A 21,148-nucleotide genomic window follows, 5' to 3' on the forward strand; every position below is an offset into this window, starting at 1 on the left:
CATAGTTTACAATTGCACCCACCATCACAAATGGACTAGAATAATTACAATGAGCAACGTGTTTACCTAACTACTAATCATCAAACATTTCGTAAAAATACACAGCATACACGAATCGAAAGACACAGATCCTGTGAATACAGACAATATTTCAGATTTTCTAAGTGTCTTACAGCGAAAACACAATAAATCGTTATATTAGCGTAGCACATAGCACATAGCAGCCCAGCATTGATTCTAGCCAAAGTGAGCGATAAAAGTCAACATCGCCAAAAGATATTAATTTTTTCACTAACCTTCTCAGAATTCTTCCGATGACACTCCTGTAACATCACATTACAACATGCATATACAGTTTGATCGAAAATGTTTATATTTAGCCACCAAAATCATGGTTAGACAATGTGAAATGTAGACAAGCTGGTAAAGAAAACGTCCTTGCGCCACTTAGACAGTGATCTACTCTTATACATAAATACTCATAAACGTGACTAAAAAATATAGGGTGGACAGGGATTGATAGACAATTTAATTCTTAATACAATTGCGTTATTACATTTTTTAATTTATCCTTACTTTTCAATACAGTTTGCGCCAAGCGAAGCTACGTCAAAAAACATGGCGTCCTAAGCCACTAAAATGTTTCGACAGAAACACGATTTATCATAATAAAAATGTCCTACCTTGAGCTGTTCTTCCATCAGTATCTTGGGCAAAGGATCCTTTCTTGGGAGAAATCGTCTTTTGGTGGAAAGCTGTCCTCTTGCCATGTGGAAATGTCAACTACGTTCGGGATGAACTGAAAAGCGTTCCCAACTTTTCACATCGTTGCAAAAATAAATGTCCCAAAATCGCACTAAACGGATATAAATTGCTATAAAACGCTTTAAATTAACTACTTTGTGATGTTTGTAACTCCTATAACGAGTGAAAAGATGACCGGAGAAATATAACAGGCTAAACTAATGCTTGGAACAGGAGAGGGTCGGTGTCTTCCACGCGCGTTACGCAGCAAGAAAAGACTTGCTAGCTAAAGGTTTTTTTCATTTGTAGTGCCTGTGAACGAGCAATCGAGCCCGTTGGAATCGTCATCACGTAAAGGCATCCAGGGGAAGACGTAAGAAGTGTCCGTATAGTCATAGCAACGACAGTGCCCGTTTAAATGACTTCAGAAAAGTGGCCAACGTTTCTCAAATCTGACTCCATGTCAGGGAAATTGCTGTAGAATGGGCTCTGTTCCACTTAGAGACAAAATTTCAACTCCTATAGAAACTATAGACTGTTTTCTATCCAATAATAATAATAATATGCATATTGTACGATCAAGGATTTTGTGGGAAGCCGTTTAAAAAATTAGCCACATTAGCATAAATAGTCTAAACAGCGCCCCCATCCCCAACAGGTTAAGCAAAGGAAGGATGGAAAATGACATTGCTTTGCAAACCACAGGGACAGAAAGACATTCACAAATGGACGTGCTTAGCCATGCCGTAGAAAACAGGCGTGCTTAGCCATGCTATAGAAAACAGACGTGCTTAGCCATGCTAAAGAAAACAGACGTGCTTAGCCATGCCATAGAAAACAGACGTGCTTAGCCATAGAAAACAGACGTGCTTAGCCATGCCATAGAAAACAGACGTGCTTAGCCATAGAAAACAGACGTGCTTAGCCATGCCATAGAAAACAGACGTGCTTAGCCATAGAAAACAGATGTGCTTAGCCATGCTATAGAAAACAGACGTGCTTAGCCATGCTATAGAAAACAGTCGTGCTTAGCCATGCTAAAGAAAACAGACGTGCTTAGCCATGCCATAGAAAACAGACGTGCTTAGCCATAGAAAACAGACGTGCTTAGCCATGCTATAGAAAACAGACGTGCTTAGCCATGCTATAGAAAACAGTCGTGCTTAGCCATAGAAAACAGACGTGCTTAGCCACGCCATAGAAAACAGACGTGCTTAGCCATAGAAAACAGATGTGCTTAGCCATGCTATAGAAAACAGACGTGCTTAGCCATGCTATAGAAAACAGTCGTGCTTAGCCATGCTAAAGAAAACAGACGTGCTTAGCCATGCCATAGAAAACAGACGTGCTTAGCCATAGAAAACAGACGTGCTTAGCCATGCTATAGAAAACAGACGTGCTTAGCCATGCCATAGAAAACAGACATGCTTAGCCATAGAAAACAGACGTGCTTAGCCATGCCATAGAAAACAGACGTGCTTAGCCATAGAAAACAGACGTGCTTAGCCATGCCATAGAAAACAGACGTGCTTAGCCATGCCATAGAAAACAGATGTGCTTAGCCATAGAAAACAGACGTGCTTAGCCATGCCATAGAAAACAGACGTGCTTAGCCATGCCATAGAAAACAGACGTGCTTAGCCATGCCATAGAAAACAGACGTGCTTAGCCATAGAAAACAGACGTGCTTAGCCATAGAAAACAGACGTGCTTAGCCATGCTATAGAAAACAGACGTGCTTAGCCATGCTATAGAAAGCAGACGTGCTTAGCCATGCCATAGAAAACAGACGTGCTTAGCCATGCTATAGAAAACAGACGTGCTTAGCCATGCCATAGAAAACAGACGTGCTTAGCCATAGAAAACAGACGTGCTTAGCCATGCTATAGAAAACAGACGTGCTTAGCCATGCCATAGAAAACAGACGTGCTTAGCCATAGAAAACAGACGTGCTTAGCCATGCCATAGAAAACAGACGTGCTTAGCCATGGAAAACAGACGTGCTTAGCCATGCCATAGAAAACAGACGTGCTTAGCCATGCCATAGAAAACAGACGTGCTTAGCCATAGAAAACAGACGTGCTTAGCCATAGAAAACAGACGTGCTTAGCCATGCCATAGAAAACAGACGTGCTTAGCCATGCCATAGAAAACAGATGTGCTTAGCCATAGAAAACAGATGTGCTTAGCCATAGAAAACAGACGTGCTTAGCCATGCCATAGAAAACAGACGTGCTTAGCCATGCCATAGAAAACAGACGTGCTTAGCCATGCCATAGAAAACAGACGTGCTTAGCCATAGAAAACAGACGTGCTTAGCCATGCCATAGAAAACAGACGTGCTTAGCCATAGAAAACAGACGTGCTTAGCCATGCTATAGAAAACAGACGTGCTTAGCCATGCTATAGAAAACAGACGTGCTTAGCTATAGAAAACAGACGTGCTTAGCCATGCCATAGAAAACAGACGTGCTTAGCCATAGAAAACAGACGTGCTTAGCCATGCCATAGAAAACAGACGTGCTTAGCCATGGAAAACAGCCGTGCTTAGCCATAGAAAACAGACGTGCTTAGCCATGCCATAGAAAACAGACGTGCTTAGCCATAGAAAACAGACGTGCTTAGCCATGCTATAGAAAACAGACGTGCTTAGCCATGCCATAGAAAACAGACGTGCTTAGCCATAGAAAACAGACGTGCTTAGCCATGCCATAGAAAACAGACGTGCTTAGCCATGGAAAACAGACGTGCTTAGCCATGGAAAACAGACGTGCTTAGCCATGCCATAGAAAACAGACGTGCTTAGCCATAGAAAACAGACGTGCTTAGCCATGCCATAGAAAACAGACGTGCTTAGCTATAGAAAACAGACGTGCTTAGCCATCCCATAGAAAACAGACTTGCTTAGCCATGCCATAGAAAACAGACGTGCTTCGCTATAGAAAATAGACGTGCTTAGCCATAGAAAACAGACGTGCTTAGCCATAGAAAACAGACGTGCTTCGCTATAGAAAATAGACGTGCTTAGCCATAGAAAACAGACGTGCTTCGCTATAGAAAATAGACGTGCTTCGCCATAGAAAACAGACGTGCTTAGCCATAGAAAACAGACGTGCTTAGCCATAGAAAACAGACGTGCTTAGCCATAGAAAACAGACGTGCTTAGCCATAGAAAAAGGAAAAAACAATATGGGCCCTGGACAGAAGTAATGTACTATACAGTGAATTGGGTGCCATTTCAGATGCAGCCCCACTCTTTGTGTTGATACAGAGAATGTTTTGTCAAGATGAAAACAGACTACAAATGCCGTTTCTTGGAGCTTCCAGTAGGGTACAGTTCATTACCTAACTCACAACTGTCTCCATATTAACCAACTCTGAGCACTGTGGGGTGTATTCATAGAACCCTTAGCACCAGGCTAATAGCAGGCTAATAGCTCAAATGAATGGTAGTAAACTTATACTAGACTGCTATTATTTACTATTCCATGCTTTATTTAAAGTAATGAAGCAGGTATCAATCCAATGCATATTAATTTTCTATAAGTTTAAATAAACACTGTTATTTCTGGTTTAACATATGCAGTAGGCTACTGTAGGTTACCTTTTGGGCCCCTGAGTGGTCCAGCGGTCTAAGGCACTGCATCTCAGTGCAAGGTGCGTCACTTCAGTCCCAGGTTCAAATCCAGGCTGTATCACATCCGGCTGTGATTGGGAGTCCCATAGGGTGGTGCACAATTGGCCCAGCGTCGTCCGGGTTTGGCTGGGGTAGGCCGTCATTGTAAAGAAGAATTTGTTCTTAACTGACTTGCCTAGTTAAATAAAGGTTAAATAAAAAACAATATATCTCATGTTACAGTTCCTCTCTCCAAACCAAACAGTTAAACAGCAAGTGCTAGCGCTGTCCTGGACATTATTTAACTTACATTACATCTGAGACAGGGCTTTTGGCTGTAGATAGGTACGGAGGTGGCCTACTAAGTGTTTGAGTACACACTCTCTGCAACTAAAACACTGAGAGCACACTTCTTTTGGTCTCTCTAACAAGCTGCTATAGTTTTTTTTTCTTCAAGGCGAAAAGAACCAGAGGTAGCGTCCTCATTTGCATACCCATCTGTTCTTTTCACTTATAGCTGGTGTTACCTTTTCCGTTATAGCTGGTGGGAAAAATAATTGACAGTCTAAGTTCATTTGCGGTGCAGAATTCTTCCCTTTTTTAACCCGCGTTCGGTCTTTATAAATGCACAATCCGACGATGATTAATAACAACATGTTTCCAGGCGATGCCAGAGGAGAGCAGCGTGCAAAGTTATTTAAGTCAAAAAACTGATGTGTGAGCAAACAAATTAAAGAGCTTGTCAAAATGCATTATTATTACGGGGGCTTGCTAATACTGTTCTCCGCATGCAAGGCTTTGTCTATTGAATAAACTTAAAGCCAGACTCAGTAAGTCTCATTTACATATTTAGTATTCATGAAATATCAAACTGTCTTGGCGACAAAACAAAACCAGTCAAGACATAATGTAAACAAATCCAGGCCAGGCATAATGTAAACAAACCCAGGCCAGACATAATGTAAACAAATCCAGGCCAGACATAATGAAAACAAATCCAGGCCAGACATAATGTAAACAAACCCAGGCCAGACATAATGTAAACAAACCCAGGCCAGACATAATGTAAACAAACCCAGGCCAGACATAATGTAAACAAACCCAGGCCAGACATAATGAAAACAAATCCAGGCCAGACATAATGTAAACAAACCCAGGCCAGACATAATGTAAACAAACACAGACCAGACATAATGTAAACAAATCCAGGCCAGACATGATGTAAACAAATCCAGGCCAGACATAATGTAAACAAACACAGACCAGACATAATGTAAACAAACCCAGGCCAGACATAATGTAAACAAACCCAGGTCAGACGTCATAACCTGCCCTATCTGAGAGTTCTCAAGCGGCTGCTGGGCCAGCCACCCTTCCATCAGTCAGTATGACACAGCTGGGCCAGCCACCCTTCCATCAGTCAGTATCACACAGCTGGGCCAGCCACCCTTCCATCAGTCAGTATGACACAGCTGGGCCAGCCACCCTTCCATCAGTCAGTATGACACAGCTGGGCCAGCCACCCTTCCATCAGTCAGTATGACACAGCTGGGCCAGCCACCCTTCCATCAGTCAGTATCACACAGCTGGGCCAGCCACCCTTCCATCAGTCAGTATCACACAGCTGGGCCAGCCACCCTTCCATCAGTCAGTATCACACAGCTGGGCCAGCCACCCTTCCATCAGTCAGTATCACACAGCTGGGCCAGCCACCCTTCCATCAGTCAGTATCACACAGCTGGGCCAGCCACCCTTCCATCAGTCAGTATCACACAGCTGGGCCAGCGACCCTTCCATCAGTCACTGTCACACAGCTGGGCCAGCCACCCTTCCATCAGTCAGTAGCACACAGCTTGTGTTCTCATTTGCTTGTAGCCTACAAGCATGTAAGGTACTCTACTGTATTGTAACATGTTCATTTACAAGTGGAGTCAGCTATGAACGTTACAGCAGTAAAAGGTCATTCTAGCGGTTAAGAGCGTTAGGCCAGTAACCGAAATGTTGCTGGTTCAAATCCCGAGCCGACTAGGTGTAAATCTGTCACTGTGCCCTTGAGCAAGGCACTTAAACCTAATTGCTACTGTAAGTCACTCTGGATAAGAGCGTCTACGCAATGACTAAAATGTAAATGTTGGCTGCCTACTGCGGTGCAACGGTGGCACCGTTATCAACGGTAAGGAGGATACCTAGTCAGTTGTACAACTGAATGCCTTCAACTGAAATATGTCTTCTGCATTTAACCCAACCCTTCAGAATCAGAGGTGCAGGGATACTGCCTTAATCGACATCCACGTCTTCGGCGCCCGGGGAACAGTAGGTTAACTGCCTTGCTCAGGGGCAGAACGACATATTTTTACCTTGTCAGCTTGAAGATTCGATGCAGCAACTTTTCGGTTACTGGCCCAATGCTCTAACCACTCGGCTACCTGCTGCCATAGCAACATTATCTGCTTGATCTCTTGCAGTGCAAACACCTGCCTGGAAAAGTCAACTCTCAGCAACTATAGGGTTGAATTGTAAAATAAATTTGCCATCAAAAGTTTGCAATAGTAAATTCAACATCCAAGAGGAAAACTACTAGCCGGCTAGCAACTCCAGCAAAGTTTGCAACTAACATGCTGACCAGAGCACTTGTGCGCATGTTGAGTTTTTTTCCGCCCACACCAGATGCGATGAAATCAAATGTTGTTTGTCACATGCGCCGAATACAACAGGACACGCAGGTTGAAATATCAAAACGAACTCTGAACCAACTATATTAATTTGGGGACAGGACAAAAAGCATTCAACATTTATGGCAATTTAGCTAGGTAACTAGCTTGCTGTTGCTAGCTAATTTGTCCTGGGATATAAACATTGGGTTGTCCTGTACTCCGACAATTAATCCACAGATTAAAGGGTCAACCGAGTATGTTTCTAGTAATCTCTCCTCCTTCAGGCTTCTTCGTCTTCTTTGGACTTTATATGCCAGTTGGCAACCAACTTTAAGGTGAATTACTACTACCAACTGGACTGGAGTGTGGACCTCAGTTCATCTTTCAATCATCCACGTGGGTATATGCTCCTAAAAAACAATGATGAGATGTCACATGGGTATATGCGCCTAAAATCCAATGAGGAGATGGGAGAGGCGGGACTTGCAGTGCTTTAAGCGTTACAAATAGAACCAAGTTCTATTTTAGTGCCTGGCTAAGCAGATGAAAGCTGATACGCGCAATCAGTGTGGGTGCTAAGATTGAATAATATATGTGTATATATATTTTGCAGCTCTTTATTATCTAGCTATAACTGGCATGTTCACGTGTCTCATACCATGAGCAACTGACCATGACCTCACCACCTGGGTGGTCTTAACCAATCATAGCGCAGTATGATAAAGTGGTAAAATGCATGCAATTACAATTCAGTGTGTTTACACATATGAATATTACACGTTTATTTGTCTGTAGGCTAATCACCCGCCGGTAGCTAGCTTGCTTCCTTTATCAGTAGACAGAGCTGGCTTTCGTGATTATTAACCATAGTGTCCTGCATGCGGGATACAAAAATATGGTGCAGCTAGCTAAAGAATATTCTCAATCCCTTGCTAAATCAAAATTACCCACAATTCCTTAAGAAGCTCAAGTTAGCAAACGTCAACGGAACTTTGTAACAACAGACCCGCGCTCCTACGCATCATCAGCTGTCAGACACAGACCGACGCACAGACCAGCTGATCGCTAGGAGTCAATATTACGCTTTTATTCTGTATCACTCAACTCTCATTTATAATGAGTCTTGTAATGAGAGGGATATAGCTAGATATACGGCATGTATTGATGATGTGTTGTCGTGGATGGATCAGAGGAACGAGAGAAATGATCAATACGCCTGTGTCATAATTACATGGAGAAATCGAATTTGGAAAGAAAGCTGCTGAATGTATAATTCGTAAAACCTTCATTTTTATCACTTTAAAGTGACACAAATGGCAAATTCATATTTAATCTATACATTTCGAGATGTAAAAACAAGTGACATTTTATTTGGGACTTACTATAAGTATGTATTTAACCTCTTAAATGTAACTACATGTCATCTAAAATGTAATCTATGTAATCGCCGAAAGTAATTATTTATCATGAGGGGACCATAAACAATAACTAGTAATGCTGCATACTATTTATTTGTTCTGGTAAAAATAGTTATACATTGCTGAGATGTAGTCCCTTTTGAGGACATAAGCTCAAGTACAGTACAAATATGATACAAATATGAAATATTTTACATTAAGTATTTCCTATGAATAAGACAGGAAATGACATAGAGAAAGAGCAGATCTACCCCCTACTCTTCCTCCTCCTCATACTCTTCCTCCTCCTCCTACCCTTCCTCCTACTCATACTCTTCCTCATCCTCCTCTTCCTCATTCTACTATTCTTTCTCCTCCTACTCTTACGCTTCTTCTTCCTCCTCCTCCTCCTCCTCCTCATCCTTTATAAATCAATTAATGAAAACACTAACTATAAGATGTCACCTTCCTTGTAACTGTAAAATACGTATTTGTATGTTTATTATAAATAATTGAAGAGAACAGTTCTTATAGGAATCTTAAGAAGGCTGTTTCATTTGGCCTCACAAAGGATTGTCAGATTGGTTCACTTATCGAATCAACTAAGGCATGCTATTACTGTGTATATAATCAGTGCTTGAATTGAGCCGGTGCTCGCACCTCTAATTTTTAAGCACTTCACTACCAGCATCTCTTACGCTCTAAAATAGTCAGAAGTACTGTTGGATAACTGGGTTATTTACTCAGTCAGTGGGTCTTTACAGGATCCACCTTTTATTCTTGTTATGTTGACATTCTTTCTCAACCATTCCTCTAACACAACACAGCATGTCCATTCATCAACTAGAACGGTACCGTTCAGTGCCTCAACCTCCATTAGTCCCAGTGGCTTTCGAAAGTATTCACCCTTTTTCTCCTATTTTATTGCATTTTTCCTATTTTATTGTCTTACAACCTGGAATTAAAATAGATTTGGGGGGGGGGGGGGGGGGGGGGGGGGTTGTATCATTTGATTTACTCAACATGCCTACCACTTTGAAGATGCAACAAGCAAGAAACAAACAAGAAATAAGACCAAAGAAATTAAAACTTGAGCGTGGGTAACTATTCCCCCCCAAAGTCAATACTTTGTAGAGCCACCTTTTTCAGCAATTACAGCTGCAGGTCTCTTGGGGTATGTCTCTATAAGCTTGGCACATCTAGCCACTGAGACTTGCCCATTCTTCAAGGAAAAACTGCTCCAGCTCCTTCAAGTTGGATGGGTTCCACTGGTGTATATCAATCTTTAAGTCATACCACAGGTTCTCAATTTGATTGAGGTCTGGGCTTTGACTAGGCCATTCCAAGACATTTAAATGTTTCCCCTTAAACTACTTGAGTGTTGCTTTAGCAGTATGCTTAGGGTCACCTTCCTGTTGGAAGGTGAACCTCCGTCCCGGTCTCAAATCTCTGGAAGACTGAAACAGGTTTCCCTCAAGAATTTCTGTGTATTTAGCGCCATCCATCGTTCCTTCAATTCTGACCAGTTTCCCAGTCCCTGCCGATGAAAAACATCTCCACAGCATGATGCTGCCACCACCATGCTTCACTGTGGGGATGGTGTTCTCGGGGTGATGAGAGGTGTTGGGTTTGTGCCAGACATAGCGTTTTGCTTGATGGCCAAAAAGCTCAAATTTAGTCTCATCTGACCAGAGTACTTTCTTCCATATGTTTGGGGAGTCTCCCACATGTCTTTTGGCATACACAAAATGTGTTTTCTTATTTTTTTCTTTAAGCAATGGCTCTTTCTGGCCACTCTTCCGTAAAGTCCAGCTCTGTGGAGTATACGGCTGAAAGTTGTCCTATGGACAGATACACGGATCTCCGCTGTAGAGCTTTGCAGCTCCTTCAGGGTTATCTTTGGTCTGTTTGTTGCACTCTCTGGTTAATGCCCTCCTTGCCTGGTCCATGAGTTTTGGTGGGCGGCCGTCTCTTGGCAGGTTTGTTGTGGTGCCATATTCTTTACATTTTTTAATAATGGATTTAATGGTGCTCCGTGGAATGTTCAAAGTTTCTGATATTTTTTTATAACCCAACCCTGATTTGTACTTCTCCACAACTTTGTCCCTGACCTGTTTGGAGAGCTCCTTGGTCTTCATGGTGCTGCTTGCTTAGTGATGTTGCAGACTCTGGGGCCTAACAGAACCGGTGTATATATACTGAGCTCATGTGAGAGATCATGTGACACTTAGATTGCACACAGGTGGACTTTATTTAACCTGTCTAGGATCAGCGTGGCGCTAGCGGCACACCCCCCCCCCCCACTGAAAAACCAGTGCCGCGAAATTCAAAAAAAATATTTTTTTAAAATATTTAACTTTCACACATTAAAGTCCAATACAGCTAATGAAAGACACAGATCTTGTGAATCCAGTCAACATGTCCGATTTTTAAAATGTTTTACAGGGAAGACACAATATGTAAAGATGTACATCTATTACCTAAAAACACATTAGCATAATCCACCATCTTTTATTTGTCCACCAACACCAGTAGCCATCACCAATTCGGCTAAACTAAGATATTTATAGCCCCTAACCAACAAAAAAACTCATTAGATGACAGTCTGATAACATATTTATGGTATGGGATAGGTTTTGTTAGAAAAAAGTGCATATTTCAGGTAGATGGCATAGGTTACAATTGCACCCACCGTCACAAATGGAATAGAAAAACTACTTAGAGCAACGTGTTTACCTACTTACTAATCATCAAACATTTCGTAAAAATACACAGCATACACGAATCGAAAGACACAGATCCTGTGAATACAGACAATATTTCAGATTTTCTAAGTGTCTTACAGCGAAAACACAATAAATCGTTATATTAGCATAGCACATAGCACATAGCAGCCCAGCATTGATTCTAGCCAAAGTGAGCGATAAAAGTCAACATCGCCAAAAGATATTAATTTTTTCACTAACCTTCTCAGAATTCTTCCGATGACACTCCTGTAACATCATATTACACATTCCATATAGAGTTTGATCGCAAATGTTTATATTTAGCCACCAAAATCATGGTTAGACAATGTGAAATGTAGACAAGCTGGTCAGAAAAAGTCCTTGCGCCACTTAGACAGTGATCTACTCTTATACATAAATACTCATAAACGTGACTAAAAAATACAGGGTGGACAGGGATTGATAGACAATTTAATTCTTAATACAATTGCGGAATAACATTTTTTAATTTATCCTTACTTTTCAATACAGTTTGCGCCAAGCGAAGCTACGTCAAAAAACATGGCGTCCTAAGCCACTAAAATGTTTCGACAGAAACACGATTTATCATAATAAAAATGTCCTACCTTGAGCTGTTCTTCCATCAGTATCTTGGGCAAAGGATCCTTTCTTGGGAGCAATCGTCTTTTGGTGGAAAGCTGTCCTCTTGCCATGTGGAAATGCCAACTGCGTTCGGGATGAACTGAAAAGCGTGCCCAACTATTCACATCGTTGCAAAAATAAATGTCCCAAAATCGCACTAAACGGATATAAATTGCTATAAAACGCTTTAAATTAACTACCTTATGATGTTTTTAACTCCCATAACGAGTAGAAACATGACCCGAGTAATATTACCCCCTTCACTAATGCTTGGAACAGGTGCGGGCCGGTGTCCTCTAGGCGCATGACGCAGCTCCAAAAGAATGACTAGCCTCAGGGTTTTTTCATTTGTAGGGCCTGTGAACGCGCAATCGACCCCATTGGAATCGTCATCACGTAAAGGCATCCAGGGGAAGACGTAAGAAGTGTCCGTATAGTCATAGCAATATCAGTGCCGTTTTAACTGACTTCAGAACAGTGGCCAACATTTCTGAAATCTGAATCCATGTCAGGGAAATTGCTGTAGAATGGGCTCTGTTCCACTTAGAGACAAAATTTCAACTCCTATAGAAACTATAGACTGTTTTCTATCCAATAATAATAATAATATGCATATTGTACGATCAAGGATTTTGTGGGAAGCCGTTTCAAAAATTACCAAATTAGCATAAATAGTCTAAACAGCGCCCCCATCCCCAACAGGTTAACTAATTATGTGACTTCTGAAGGTAATTGGTTGCACCAGATCTTATTTCGGGCTTCATAGTCAAGGGGGTGAATCCAAATGCACTTTTCCGTTTTACATTTTTTTGAATTTTTAAAACAAGTCATTTTTTTCATTTTACTTCACCAATTTGAACTATTTTGTGTATGTCCATTATATGAAATCCAAATAAAAATCTATTTAAATTACAGGTTGTAATGCAACAAAATAGGAAAAACGCCAAGGGGGATGAATACTTTTGCAGGTTACTGTACAAGTCCTTAACCAACAATGCAGTTTTAAGAAAAAAAGTGTTAAAGTATTTCCTAAAATAAACTGAAGTAAAAAAAAATATATATATTTTTTTAAAGCATCAGTGTGGCAGATGTGTTGTTGCCTACCCTTTCCACCTGGGGGCGGCCCGTCAGGAAGTTCAGGATCCAGTTGCAGAGGGAGGTGTTTAGTCCCAGGGTCCTTAGCTTAGTGATTAGCTTTGAGGGCACTATGGTGTTGAACGCTGAGCTGTAGTCAATGACAGCATTCTCACATAGGTGTTCCTTTTGTCCAGGTGGGAAAGGGCAGTGTGGAGTGCAATACAGTTTGCATCATCTGTGGATCTGTTGTGGTGGTATGCAAATTGGAGTGGGTCTAGGGTTTCAGGGATAATGGTGTTGATGTGAGCCATGACCAGCCTTTCAATATCTAGGTTAGTTGGAAAGATGGTAGTGGTGGCAGAGTGCCACAGACACTGTGCATGAATTGCCTTCAACCGACTGCGCAGGTTCTGACATTTTGGGTGGTGTTGGGACTGATGAGTGGCGTCCATCTTAAGGGTCCATTGTTTTGGCTGATTGTTTGGGAGGCCCAGAGGACAGCCATAAAAGGTTGTCTGTGAGTGATCCTAGTGTCTGTGAGCAATCCTAGCGTCATGCTTTCTTACCCTGGCTGACTTATGTGGAGCATCTCACTAACCCCTGACCTTTGACCCCTAACCTCTGACCCCTCTAACCCTGTCCAATGAGGATGGGGCCCTCTCTTGAAGAAACATTGTAGCACAGGCTTGGTAGATATACCAACTCAGTGGCCTTTCTGCCCTGAGATTGGAAGTTTTAAGAGTACAACCCCGACCCGATGCGTCTCTTCTTGGCACTCAGCATTAAGGAGATAGATTGGGGGTACACGCTACAGAAACGGGTAGATAACTAGTGTATCTAGTTCATATACTGTAGATGTAGATGCACTTGACTGCATGTTCCTATCTAAATATATTTTTCAATAAACAAGAGGCAGATGGGAAATGAGACTGTACGGTGTTATTTTGTGTGAAATACCACTACAATGAGGCACTGTTATTTCCGATTTTTTTTGAGCTGCATTTTAAATATTTGCACCTCTGGATATATTTTCACAAGCTGCTTTTATGCTATTGTTAATAGCACTTCCTTGTCACAGTGACTCGGTTAAGAGAACACTCTCGTTTCTTTCCTCAAACCCCAGCATAAAAACGAATTCCTTTTGTTTCTGTGCACTGAGGAGTGAAGAGCAATTGATGTCAACATTGCATCCTATTGGTTCAAAAGGCTATAACTCAAGGGGTGTTTTTTTTCTCTCTTATATTATTTTTGCCGTCAAAAACCGAGGTTTGTTTCCTTCCTTGTCTCTGTTGCCAAGCTATTAAAAGCTGCGTCTCTCTGTAGACCTTAGAGGAATTAGTCTGGGTTTCTTTCTCACAATAGCAATCCCCCATTGGTTATCCTTTATTTTCAGCTCTACGTCATGTGCTGTTACAACTTAGGGGAATAGTAGTGAGTGTAGCCTGGTAAGGGGAATGTTGAGCTCTGGTCTGGTCTCCAATGTATTCCCTAACATCGCCCGTCAACTCCATACGGACAGTGTGTTTGAATTCCAGAATGTTCCCCAGTATTCCCTCCTCCCTGTCCTTTCTCCCCCCCCCCCCCCCCTCTCTGTCTCCACTGCAGTTAGCAGAAACACATTACCCACAACTCCCCATGTCCTGTCATTCTCCAATTTTTGGAGGGTTTTAGCCTCTCACTTTGAATGGCAGCTGTACTGACGCACTTTCTTTCCATCCCTCCTTTCTCTCTCTCCGTCCGTTTGGGGAAAAGGTATGATGAGTCATCCCCCCACCCCCATCGCGGAGCTGGCTGAACACACGGATCTTCTCAAAGCCAACGACAACCTGAAGCTCTCCCAGGAGTATGAGGTGAGTGGGCTAGTCTCTGGTGAGGTGGAATGGTGTAGGGGGAGGTTTTCTCTAGACGCTGATCTTGGATCAGTTTGGTGTTTTTCCAACGAATGATTGAGGTTAGGATTGGAGGAGGTGAAGCTGATCCTAGATCTGTACCTAGGGGAAGGTTTTTACCTTGCTTCTTAGTGAACGAATTGTCTCTCCATCAGCCATCAGTGGTTAACGACAGATGGCATTGTAGTAGCATGTAATATGATCCAAGTTGACGTTGTAATATATAATCACTGTTCCATCACAGCCTCTTCCATTGGGCCCAATATAATGAAGCCAGACAGATTTTTATTTTTATTTTACAGGGTAAGTTGACTGAGAACACGTTCTCATTTGCAGCAACGACCTGGGGAATAGTTACAGGGGAGAGGAGGGGGATGAATGAGCCAATTGTAAACTGGGGATTATTAGGTGACCATGATGGTAAGAGGGCCAGATTGGGAATTTAGCCAGGACACCGGGGTTAACACCCCTACTTTTACGATAAGTGCTGTGGGATCTTTAATGACCTCAGAGAGTCAGGACACGCGTTTAACGTCCCATCCGAAAGACGGCACCCTACACAGGGCAGTGTCCCCAATCACTGCCCTGGGGCATTGGGATATTTTTTAGACCAGAGGAAAGAGTGCCTCCTACTGGCCCTCCAACACCACTTCCAGCAGCATCTGGTCTCCCATCCAGGGACTGACCAGGACCAACCCTGCTTAGCTTCAGAAGCAAGCCAGTAGTGGTATGCAGGGTGGTATGCTGCTGGCATAATTCCATTCTATACTTTAAAAGTCCCTCAATGCAATTTCACAATCACACCAGAAATCACTGAGCACATATTCAGTCGCAATGCGCCTAGTGTCACACCAGTCAACTGTTGGTCTGTCAATCCCCATTAAAACTCTAAGCTGTAGAATAGTGGATCTACACACACACACACACACACACACACTGGCATGGGGTGAGCATATAGCCGAGCTGTCGGAACCCTGAGTGCAGCCAGAGAAGTTAGAAATGAACCTGATGCTGATTAGAAATAAGGATTGCTGAATCAGCTCTTGTTTGTATACCAGCAACATCCTCTTCCTGTATCCCCTAAATCACATGGGCCATTCTGGCCAATGGCATCAGAGCTGCACCAGGGGGAGTTGTGGGAATCGTAGTACCACAGAAAAGCCTTGCTGCATGGTGGTGGATGTTGGGATAATGAATGCTCGCGGCCATACAGTACATCTTCCTCATGTATCAATCTAGGTTGGGCCGTGTACCAAATGGACATCCCTTCACACTGGCGAGGCTGAGGAAGAGCAGAGCATTGAGTCGTCAGAACACTTTGGTTCAACGTGAAGTTCATAAATTCATTGTTACTTGCGGCTCCTCTCTCTCTCTCTGGCTCGTTCCTTTTCTCCCTACTTGCTCCCCCAGATTTATTTTTTAACCAAATCAAATTGAAAAGTGTAATTATAATTTTGCTATTTTCTTGATGAATGTCTGCTCATCTGGGCGCCTTCGCTTGCCAAGACAAGACTCTTCTGGCCTGATTGGTTTTTCAAGCAGGGCAGGGTGGGGGGAGGAGAGGATAGGAGAGAGAAGGAAGGAAGCGAGGAGAGGAGATTGGTTAAAGTTCAGGGCTGCAGTGATGGGGCGGAGTATTAGACACACACACACACTCATGCCTACAAGAAAGCGTTACACACAGAACAATCCCCTCAGACTTGGGGACGACCAGACAGAGAAAAAGAGAGAGAAGGGAGGGAGGAGAGAGAGAGAGAGAGAAGGGAGGGAGGGAAGAGAGAGAGAAGGGCCCCAGAGACAGGATCTCCTTGTGAAGGGCTGGCTGCCTGTTATTTCACTGTAATGATTGCAGGTAAACTGTTACTTCAGGCTCCCATTTTGACTTTATTTAGCCCCAATCTCTGTTCGCTGCGCCGGGCCCTAACCGAAAACATCCTGCAAGCCAGCGCCAGGAGAGCTCCAGCGCCCGAGCGCCAGCGCCAAATCATAATGGAATACTAAATTACCCTGACAGGAGAATAGAATATTTATCCGTAATTCTGATATTCCGAGCGTGGGTAGGATTTGTCTTGCCAGCAGCATCGGGCCCAGGAACCTGGTTTATTCTCTCTTTCTCTCGCTCTCTCTCTCCCCCCTAAGGGAAGAGCTGCCACCAACTTCATCAATATTTTTATTACCATTATGCACTGTCTACTTTAATGATCTTGATAAATTAACCTGCACAGACGTTCTTATTTCAAGGCACCGAGCAGCTGCTAATGATGCTGTTGTTCCCCTGTTATTTTATTATCTCTCCCTCTCTCTCCCTCTCTCTATCTCTCTCTCTCTCTCTCTCTCTCTCTGTCTCTCTCTCTCTTTCTCTCTCTCTCTCTCCCTCTCTCTATCTCTCTCTCTCTCTCTCTCTCTCTCTTTCTCTCCTCTCTCTCTCTCTCTCTCTCTCTCATCTCTCTCTCTCTCTCTCTCTCTCTCCCTCTCTCTATCTCTCTCTCTCTCTCTCTCTCTCTCTGTCTCTCTCTCTCTGTGTCTCTCTGTGTCTGTCTGTATTGTTGTGTTCCTTTCTGTGCTTTCTCTATGTGTCTTTCTCTCTTCTCCTTTCTGAGGGTGTCTGTGTCTTTGTGTCAAATCTGAGTGATTGGTTTTTCAAGCAGGGCGGGGTAGGGTGAAGGAGAGGATAGGAGAGCGAAGGAAGGAAGGAAGGGAGGAGAGGTGGTACAAGGGTAGCTTGGTTAAAGTTCCCGTGCTGCAGTGCTGGAGCTTCAGGGAGAGGGGCGGAGTATGGTCGGAGACCCCGAGAGTGAACAGAGCAGGAGGAGCTTGTGTAGGCGTGGAAACAGGGAAAACAGGGGAGGGAAAGAGGCGTGTTCATAGGTGGGCGTCATCCTCACTCATAGAAGGGACTGCAGAGGTGGAGCTACTAATCCATCAGGTGTCAGCAACAACACACCCCTTCCCATAATACCCCACCCCCTTTTGATAGGATCTGGCAGTCATCCCCTTGGAAACACCTTTGTGTCAGGGTGAGGGCAGTGGATACCACACTCACTCTATTAGACATACACTCATGCCCGCAAGAGAGCGTGACTACACACAGAACAATCCCCTCAGACTTGGGGATGACCAGACAGAGAAAAAGAGAGAGAAGGGAGGGAGGAAAGAGAGAAGAGAGGGAGGGAGGAGAGAGAGAAGGGTCCCAGAGACAGGATCTCCTTGTGAAGGGCTGGCTGCCTGTTATTTCACTGTAATGATTGCAAGTAAACTGTTACTTCAGGCTCCCATTTTGACTTTATTTAGCCCCAATCTCTGTTCGCTGCGCCGGGCCCTAACCGAAAACATCCTGCAAGCCAGCGCCAGGAGAGCTCCAGCGCCCGAGAGCCAGCGCCAAATCATAATGGAATACTAAATTACCCTGACAGGAGAATAGAATATTTATCCGTAATTCTGGTATTCCGAGCGTGGGCAGCATTTGTCTTGCCAGCAGCGTCGGGCCCAGGAACCTGGTTTATTCTCTCTCTCTCTCTCTCTCTCTCTCGCTCTCTCTCTCGCTCTCTCTCTCGCTCTCTCTCTCGCTCTCTCTCTCTCTCTCTCTCTCTCCCCCCTAAGGGAATAGCTGCCACCAACTTCATCAATATTTTTATTACCATTATGCACTGTCTACTTTAATGATCTTGATAAATGACTTGCCTCGTTAAATAAAGGTTAAAAAAATTAAATAATAATTTTAACCTGCACAGACGTTCTTATTTAAAGGCACCGAGCAGCTGCTAATGATGCTGTTGTTCCCCTGTTATTTTATTCTCTCTCTCTCTCTCTCTCTCTCCCTCTCTCTCTCTCTCTCTCTCTCTCTCCTTCTTTCTGAAGGTGTCTAATTGTGTGTCAAATAAAATGCTACACCTGTTGTTTTGCTTTGCAAACAACAGGTGTAGACTAACATTGAAATGCCTAGTTACGGGCCATACCAAGCGGTGATGCAGCCAATCAAGATGCTCTCAATGGTGCAGCTATAGAACTTTTTGAGGATCTGAGGGCCCACGCCAAATCTTTTCAGCCTCCTGAAGGGAAAGTGGCGCTGTCGCGCCTTCTTCACGACTGTGGTGGTGTTTGTGGACAATGATAATTCGTTAGTGATGTGGACACAGAGGAACTTGAAGCTCTCGACCCTCTCCACTACAGCCCCGTCGATGTTGATGGAGGCTAGATTGGCCCTTGGTTTTCTGGGACCCCCTATCAGCTTCTTTGTCTTGCTGACATTGAGGGAGAGGTTGTTGTCCTGGCACCACACTGCCAGGTCACTGACCTCCTCCTTATAGGCCATCTCATCGTAGTCGGTGATCAGGCCAACCACCGTCGTGTCGTCAGCAAACTGGGTGAACAAGGACTATAGGAGGGGACTAAGCAGTCGTGGGTGAACAAGGACTATAGGAGGGGACTAAGCAGTCGTGGGTGAACAAGGACTATAGGAGGGGACTAAGCAGTCGTGGGTGAACAAGGACTATAGGAGGGGACTAAGCAGTCGTGGGTGAACAAGGACTATAGGAGGGGACTAAGCAGTCGTGGGTGAACAAGGACTATAGGAGGGGACTAAGCAGTCGTGGGTGAACAAGGAGTACAGGAGGGGACTAAGCAGTCGTGGGTGAACAAGGACTACAGGAGGGGACTAAGCAGTCGTGGGTGATCCAGTTTCAGAGAGAGGTGTTTATCATAGGGTCTTGAGCGTAATGATGAGCTTTGTGGGCACTATGGTGTTGAACGCTGAGCTACAGTATAGTCAATGAACAGCATTCTCACATAGGTGACCCTCTGGTCCAGGCTTGAAGCATATGTGTGTGTCTGTTCGCGTCTGTCCCCACAGTCCATCGATCCAGGCCAGCAGTTTACGTGGGAACACTCCAACCTGGAGGTGAACAAGCCCAAAAACCGCTACGCCAACGTCATCGCCTACGACCACTCCCGCGTCATCCTCGCACCCATCGAAGGTAAGACCTTAACACTTTATATTGGTCTATTCTGTCGTCCAGGGTTTAAAGGCCATTGGTGTTGAGACCAGGCAGTGAGTTATCCAGTTATGTTTAAAATAATTAAATCAGGCAATTAACTTTTTATTTTATTATTATTTATCCGTTATTTTACCAGGTAAGTTGACTGAGAACACATTCTCATTTACAGCAATGACCTGGGGAATAGTTACAGGGGAGAGGAGGGGCGATATGAGCCAATTGTAAGCTGGGGATGATTAGGTGACCGTGATGGTTTGAGGGCCAGATTGGGAATTTAGCCAGGACACCGGGGTTAACACCCCTACTCTTACGACAAGTGCCATGGGATCTTTAATGACCTCAGAGAGTCAGGACACCCGTTTAACGTCCCTTCCGAATGACTGCACCCAGTGTCCCCAATCACTGCCCTGGGGCATTGGGATATTTTTTAGACCAGAGGAAAGAGTGCCACCTACTGGCCCTCCAACACCACTTCCAGCAGCACCTGGTCTCCCATCCAGGACCAACCTTGCTTAGCTTCAGAAGCAAGCCAGCAGTGGTATGCAGGGTGGTATGCTGCTGTACATGTAGCCCACAGAGCTGCTATCTGCTAGTCCCCATTGCTTGGTTAGTCATATTAGCTTAGTCCCCTAGGTCAGTCACATCTGGTTATGACGATGACACGCATAACCAATCAATTACAGAGATATCTACCAGACATCACCACAAGATACATCTGAGAAACGCAGCAAGAAGAGTCTTTAGGACATTGACAGAGGAGCTCAGCCTTCAGCATGGAAAGTCTTCTGACATTCAACATAGCCAGGAGAACACTTCACACTTCACCTTCAACCCTGCCAATCTCTCAACCTCTCCTAACCTCTCTCAACCTCTTTCAACCTCTCTCAACATTTCTCAACCTTTCTCAACCTCTCGCAACCTCTCTCAACATGTCTCAACCTTTCTCAACCTCTCTCAACCTTTCTCAACCTCTCTCAACATTTCTAAACCTTTCTCAACCTCTCTCAACCTCTCTCAACCCTGCCAATCTCTCAACCTCTCTCAACCTCTCTCAACCTCTCTCAACCTCTCTCAACCTTCTCTCAACCTTCTCTCAACCTTCTCTCACCCTTCTCTCAACCTCTCTCAACCTCTCTCAACCTCTCTCAACCTCTCTCAACCTTCTCTCAACCTTCTCTCAATCCTCTCTCAACCGCTCTCAACCTTTATCTGTTTTTCATTCTGACGTGATTTTGACAGTTCACTATAGGCCCAATTTGAAAGTGCGACAATACGCATTACAGAATCATCCCGGGCAAAGCGTCCATAAATACATAAATTAATCAAGTCTGAAATTTCCATTTTACAGTGCAGTGATTTTGCCATTAGTCGCAGCAGTAGAACAATTCATGCACGCAGCCATTCTCTGT

At 43.8% G+C, this 21,148-nt stretch overlaps 1 protein-coding gene across 18 annotated transcripts in view; it reads left to right on the top strand.

Moving 5' to 3' along the window:
- Positions 1–21,148, top strand: part of ptprsa (protein tyrosine phosphatase receptor type Sa) — a 470,296-nt gene that overhangs the window by 395,864 nt on the left and 53,284 nt on the right. For all 18 annotated transcript variants that reach the window (XM_055940829.1, XM_055940833.1, XM_055940835.1 and 15 more), the window contains 2 exons: positions 14,609–14,706; positions 19,595–19,718. In XM_055940829.1, the coding sequence (XP_055796804.1) occupies positions 14,609–14,706; positions 19,595–19,718 (222 nt within the window). The remainder of the gene's footprint in view (positions 1–14,608; positions 14,707–19,594; positions 19,719–21,148) is intronic.

This window comes from Salvelinus fontinalis, chromosome 12, assembly GCF_029448725.1.
Source record: "Salvelinus fontinalis isolate EN_2023a chromosome 12, ASM2944872v1, whole genome shotgun sequence".
Taxonomy (NCBI): Eukaryota; Metazoa; Chordata; class Actinopteri; order Salmoniformes; family Salmonidae; genus Salvelinus; species Salvelinus fontinalis.